This window comes from Sinocyclocheilus grahami, unplaced genomic scaffold (genome assembly GCF_001515645.1).
Source record: "Sinocyclocheilus grahami isolate Dianchi unplaced genomic scaffold, SAMN03320097.WGS_v1.1 scaffold10.1, whole genome shotgun sequence".
NCBI lineage: Eukaryota > Metazoa > Chordata > Actinopteri > Cypriniformes > Cyprinidae > Sinocyclocheilus > Sinocyclocheilus grahami.
In genome coordinates this window covers 2,914,439-2,920,949 of record NW_015505189.1, presented here as the reverse complement: position 1 = coordinate 2,920,949, position 6,511 = coordinate 2,914,439, and the positions used below count along the sequence as shown (strand labels likewise).

The 6,511-nt window shown below is 37.9% G+C and overlaps 1 protein-coding gene across 1 annotated transcript in view; it reads left to right on the top strand.

Moving 5' to 3' along the window:
- The first annotated feature begins 798 nt into the window (after window positions 1-798).
- LOC107593807 (proline-, glutamic acid- and leucine-rich protein 1-like) overlaps window positions 799-6,511 on the top strand; it is a 21,491-nt gene continuing 15,778 nt past the window's right edge. The window contains exons 1-10 of the mRNA XM_016283685.1: window positions 799-974; window positions 1,317-1,381; window positions 2,509-2,614; window positions 2,740-2,889; window positions 3,550-3,621; window positions 3,697-3,756; window positions 3,865-4,021; window positions 4,571-4,703; window positions 4,831-4,918; window positions 5,045-5,133. Of these exons, the coding sequence (XP_016139171.1) occupies window positions 834-974; window positions 1,317-1,381; window positions 2,509-2,614; window positions 2,740-2,889; window positions 3,550-3,621; window positions 3,697-3,756; window positions 3,865-4,021; window positions 4,571-4,703; window positions 4,831-4,918; window positions 5,045-5,133 (1,061 nt within the window). The 5' untranslated portion in view covers window positions 799-833. The remainder of the gene's footprint in view (window positions 975-1,316; window positions 1,382-2,508; window positions 2,615-2,739; window positions 2,890-3,549; window positions 3,622-3,696; window positions 3,757-3,864; window positions 4,022-4,570; window positions 4,704-4,830; window positions 4,919-5,044; window positions 5,134-6,511) is intronic.

The following is a 6,511-nucleotide window of genomic DNA, read 5'->3' as shown; positions in this document are numbered from 1 at the left end:
GTTTATTTTCTGTCCAATACTGAGTGCTTTGCTAGAAAGGTGACTGTAGAGTTTGAGACTGTTGTAATGGCGTGCTCTCACGTGATCATCTTAATGTAAAGCTTTTGTTGTCTCAGTGGAGCCTGTTTTGTTTGCAGACCACGTGCTCATGTTGGTGTCAAGAACCCATTTAAGACTCTTGACCTTTTTAAAGGATTATTTTAAAGCTTCTCTACTAAAATTGATACTGGATAAATAAAGGTACACTACCAGTCAAAAGTTTGGAAACATCTACTCATTTTTACTAATTAACACAAAATAATGGTAAAGTCATTAAAACTATAAAATACTATTGAATTTATTTAATACACGAGTTGCACAATTTGATTTGAATTACTGAAATAAATGAACTTTTCCATGACATTCTAATTTATTGAGATGCACCTGTATTAACCGGTTAACATCTGCATGCTCAATATGGCAAGCCCCCTTAGCTTAAAATATTCCAAGCGTTACTCATCGTAATTGCATTTTTACTAGTAAGAATTACAATTACAGAGCTCTCTAATTGTAATTGTTACTAGTAAAATATCAATTGTAGAGCTCTGTAATTAAAAATAAATGGAATGGAAACATATGACTAGTAAAAATTAATTTGTAGAGCTCTCTAATTGAAATGATTACTAGTAAGAATTGAATCTAAGGAGAGTGTCCAGATAGGATTTAAATTCCTTATGACAAATTAAAAAGTAAGGCTTAGAAGAGAGTACTGACTAAACGCCGACGCGACGTGTTGACGTCAACCGAGCTATACAGTCGTCGCGGGATTTGCGCGTCATACAAGGGGCGCTAAGATGGCTTCAGCGGCTTGGCTGCATGGCCACAACATAACGCGCTTAACAGAAGGACTAGTGTCTGTCCTGAAGGAGGAAAGACCTGAATATCTACCTGCACTTCTAGCAAACTACCGTGAGCATGGAGTGGTTGGGACTCAGGTAGGACTGAAGTTTTTCCTGGTAGTACGGTAGTACGCGCGCTTCTTTGATTTAAATAGAAGCGTTGTGGTGATGTTGCGTTCCTCGCTTGCAGTGTTTACAATGTGAATATGAATACGAAACATTATAATTATGATTTAATGACATGTCTAATGACCATAGTGCTCGTTTATGTGGTAACTGAGCTGATAATCAAGTTCACATTAGTTTAGTGTTTGAATGTTTCATATGTAACGTTAGTCGTATTCTTTAACATACCTCTCTGTTTCCTTTGAAAGCACGCTGAGGAGATGTTCATCTGTCTGTTTGTATTAGTGACACTGGTTTTGAATGGGTTTTCAGAGCACGGGAGCTGTGGGTGGTCTGGTGGGCATCAGTAATGCACGCCTCGGGTCCAGTAAGACCAGGTGAGCTGTCAGAGTAAAACTTCTCTCTTTTTTTACACAAGATCTTCCCAGCCCTACCATTGCATTTTTCGTAAAACATTTAAAGACATTTCTTGCTTGACCAAATCCTGTCGATGCTATTAGTCTTTTTTTTTTTTTTTTAAACAACTCTTCATTTATTCTTTTTAAACACTTTCATCTGAGTTCTAGATTGTCCTTTTCTGATCAAATCAGCAACTTTGTGTTTCTGTATTTTTCATGTTACTGCCTTATGTTCAAACGTTTTGTTAGAACAAGCATTATTACAAGAAGAAAATAAATTGTTACGTTGTCACTTTTTTTCTATTTCAGGATTAAAACCAAAGGTGGTACATAACCATTAATAGAATAGAGAAAATTAATAGAAGAGAGGGGAAAAATATAATAAAGATTACAAATCAAATAATAAATTATACATACATTAACAGGAGGTTAGATGTTAAGAGACTAAAGATAATCTATAAAGGAATGCAGTTTACTAAGTATATATATATATAATTTCCCAAGAACTTTTTTCCAGTTAAAAAGAAAAACAATGTTACTGCCGCCTTAGAATAACTTGCTGTATGTGTTGTGTTCCTCTATCGTTTTAGATAAAAGTGCCTACTAAATGAATAAATGTGACAGAAAAATTCTCTCTTAGGGGCCTCTGAATGTGACCCATAATACATTTTTGGTATTAAAAAATTTGTTATTTATAACCAGTGTGAAATTCACCAAAAACAATTAAGTTTGGCATCTACATATTCTAAATGCATTTTAATGATCTTGTTGTGAACAATTAATCTATTGATATTTTATTTTGATATCAACATTTTTACTCAATGTCATAACTGGACCTTGCGGTGAAACAACAGACTTCTTTCTGGAGATGTATGCTGGATTTCTCCAATCATTCAATCCAATTAAACCCCGCCTCTTTCTTACAACCGACTGCAAACTCGCATTCAGATCTAACTCCATCCAATCAACCGATGAATAGAATCAACTCCCCACCCTACTTTTTTTTCCTTCTTCGCGAATACATTCACTTGGAAATACATCACAATATGGACAAGCAGATCTGTCGCTACTTCGGTTTCATATGGACTTGATCACGTGTGTTTCAGGTTTGAGGGTCTCTGTCTCCTGTCCGTGCTGGTGAAGGACAGTTCGAATGAAGTCTTCCAGCAGCATTGCCTTTCATGGCTGCGAACACTGCAGCAGGTCATTCAGGTAAGAGATGTCTTCAAGCATTTGCCTTCTATTCTCTTGCCTGGATCCACTTAATAGGTATTTCCTGGTATTATTCAGTCCTGCATGATTTAGTAATGTATCTACTGTTGTTCTCAAACATACAGTCGCAGGCCCCTCTCCCCACCGTGCAGCTTGCTGTGAGTGTGCTGCAGGACATGTTGCAGTACTCATCCCAGCTGCCAGAGCTAGGCAGGGAAGTGGGACTCAACTCCATCCTGGGCATCCTGACCTCCCTGCTCAGTCTCAAATCTGAGGTAAAAATGCTTGCATATGCATGTCACGTTTAGCGTAGATTTAGATCAGTTGTGTGTAGTCTTAAATCAAATTAGTTTTGTACTATTATGTCACTGTTGTCCTCATATACAGTACCATTCAAAGGCTTGGGGTCAATACTTTTGTTGTTGTTGTTTTTTATTTAAAGAAATTAATATTTTATTCAGCAAAGATGACAATAAAGACATTTGATATTTTTTGAAACAAAAGGTTTTTACTATCCTAAACAATTTTGTCATGGTTTCCACAAAGATATTAAGCAACACAACTGTTTTCAACATTAACAATGTAATACTAAATGGTTCTTGAGCACCAAATTAGCATATTATAATGATTTCTGAAAGATCATGTGACACTAAAGACTGGAAGAATGGCTGCTGAATTTTCATCTCAGGAATTCTTGCCACCACAGGAATAAATTACATTTCAAAATATATTAAAATAAAAAAGTTATTTTAATTTGTAATAATATTTCACAATATCATTTTTACTGTATTTTTGATCAAATAAATGCAACATTCATTAAAATGTCTTACAGACCTTAAACTTTTTAACAGTATTGTATATTGTTTAATAAACTGAGAACAATTAAATGGTTGTGCCACAAAAAACATCAAAAGGAGCAATTTCTTTTGTCATAGTGCCACCTAGCTGCTATGAAAGGAATGATGGCGTGTATGATCTACTACCCACGAGCCTGTGGATCTCTGAGGGTCAGTATAATCTTTAATAATATGTTTTTGTGCAGTTACTGTGTATCTGAAAAAGCTAATCATTGTCCCTTACAGGAAAAGCTTGGAGCGTATTTCCTGTCTAAGATGGACTCAGATAATCCTAAAGTACAAGAGGTTAGTTACATCTGGTTGTGGAATTAAAGGATAATGTGCGTAGTTGACTGCTCAAAACAAATGAATCAAAACTTCTGCATCATGATCTTCATTTTTCTTTATTGGTAGGTGGCTTGTGAAAGTTTTGGCCGATTGCCCTGTCTCGGTGGGGTGTTGGAACGAGGGGGAGGAGGGCGCAGGGCTGAGGGCTGGACCAATCAGCTGCACTGCCTTCTAGCATCAGCCAATAGCATGCTGGGACAGTTGTACCAAGGTGCAGAAACAGGTATGTGGTGTGTTCTGAGTGTTTGTGTTAGGGCTGCACAATTAATCGAATTTCTAATCGCAATTACAATTACGGATGCCACAATTACATAATCGTTCAAAGCAGCAATTAATCGTTCAAAGTCCACTTATGTTATTCTGCACGCTTAAGATACTTTTTTTTCTTTCTACATGTTATCTTAAGGGTTTTTCCATTGTTTTCATTTTAGTTTTAGTATAACATTATAATACCATGCATATTTGTACGTTTTTATTTAAAGAGAAACCAATCCGATATATAGTTGACATTTGAGGCTTAATACTATAGAAAAGCAATAAGTTTTTAATTTAGTTTTTTCAGCTTGTTTTTCATATAAAAATATGGCATGCAGTTGCTTCAACCAAAGGTGTAAACATCATTCATTTAATCGTAAATTAATAATCGCAATTACAATTTCAAAGGAATAATCGACAATTATGATTTTTGTCATAATCGTGCAGCAATAATTTGTGTTGTGTTGAGAGAAACATTTGTGTTAAGTACTTGTTTTTTTCGGTGTCGCTGTTTCAGAAGGAACAGTGCAGTATGAGGGTCCTGGTATTGAACTGCCTTTCCCTCCCCTGGATGATGTAGATCCACTTCTGATCCTTCAGCTCCATCATCGTTACAAGGCCGTTTGTCTGGCTATTAAACACACTCTTAGGTAATGGTGATGTTGTGTGACTAAATTCATGCTATTTGTAAAGCTGTTTTTTCCCTGTCTTTTGAGCTTAGTTAGTTTTTAATGAAGATCTTTGAGATATTGGTCCAGACGTGTTTCCCTCAAATAGTGCTGATCCTGCATCTTCAGTTCGTCTACCTGTTCAGCATGTTCTCAAATTGCTGTGTCAAGCCCTGGCAGTCAACACAAAGAACATTGTAAGGCTTTAACTCTTTCTCTCTGTATGTTTATGTGCATCTTGATATTAAAGTCACAGTTCATGATATTATTCACTGAACTTGCTTAACATTGATGTGGACACTAATTGAAGGGGTGTGTTTTAGAGTCCAACAGGAGAGGGCTGTCTGAAGCTGTTGGTTTTACCCTCTATACACAACGACACTCTAGAGCTTCTCTCTGCTCTCATCAAGGCGTAAGCAGACACACACACACATTTACTCAACTGTCTAAATGGGGACATTCCATAGACTTCTATTGTTTTTATATATAGCTATTACTAAATACTGTAGCTTTCTGCATTTACAATTATAAAAAAACAGATTTAGCTCGTAGCTTTGTCTGCAAAATATGGTAGGTACACCCACCACAGGGCTTAAAGTTCTCCAGCACCGTGCCAGATCTCCAGCGTGTGGCGTTAGGCCACTCTCACTTAATTTGTAACTTAAGTCATATATAAACCTATGCCTACATGGAATACATCAACATATTTCTAAATATGTGATTTATTGTAGATCGTGATTTCAAAATAAAAGTTTCTCACTTTGCAAATGGCCAAATATTGCAATCACATGAAACATCACCAGGCCGTTGGCGCCCTCTGCAGGTATTTGTTATAATATAGGCATACATTATGTACACTGAACAAAATTATAAACGCAACACTTTTGTTTTTGCCCACATTTTTCATGAGCTGAACTCAAAGATCTAAAACTTTTTCTATGAACACAAAAGGCCTATTTCTCTCGAATATTGTTCACAAATCTGTCTAAATCTGCGTTAGTGAGCACTTCTCCTTTGCCGAGATAATCCATCCACCTCACAGGTGTGGCATATTAAGATGCTGATTAGACAGCATGATTATTGCACAGGTTTGCCTTTTGGCTGGCCACAATAAAAGGCCACTCTAAAATGTGCAGTTTTATCACACAGCACAATGCCACAGATGTCGCAAGTTTTGAGGGAGCGTGCAATTGGCATGCTGACTGCAGGAATGTCCACCAGAGCTGTTGCCCATGAATTGCATGTTCATTTCTCTACCATAAGCCGTCTCCAAAGGCGTTTCAGAGAATTTGGCAGTACATCCAACCGGCCTCACAACCGCAGACCACGTGTAACCACACCAGCCCAGGACCTCCACATCCAGCATCTTCACCTCCAAGATCGTCTGAGACCAGCCACCCGGACAGCTGCTGCAACAATCGGTTTGCATAACCAAAGAATTTCTGCACAAACTGTCAGAAACCATCTCAGGGAAGCTCATCTGCATGCTCGTCGTCCTCATCGGGGTCTCGACCTGACTGCAGTTCGTCGTCGTAACCAACTTGAGTTGCTCCCATTCGATGGCGTCTGGCACTTTGGATGCTTTTGGACTTTTTTTTGCACTTTTGAACTTCACGGATGAATCCCGGTTTTCACTGTACTGGGCAGATGGCAGACAGCGTGTATGGCGTCGTGTGGGTGAGCGGTTTGCCTATGTCAACGTTGTGGATCGAGTGGCCCATGGTGGCGGTGGGGTTATGGTATGGGCAGGCGTATGTTATGGACAACGAACACAGGTGCATTTTATTGAT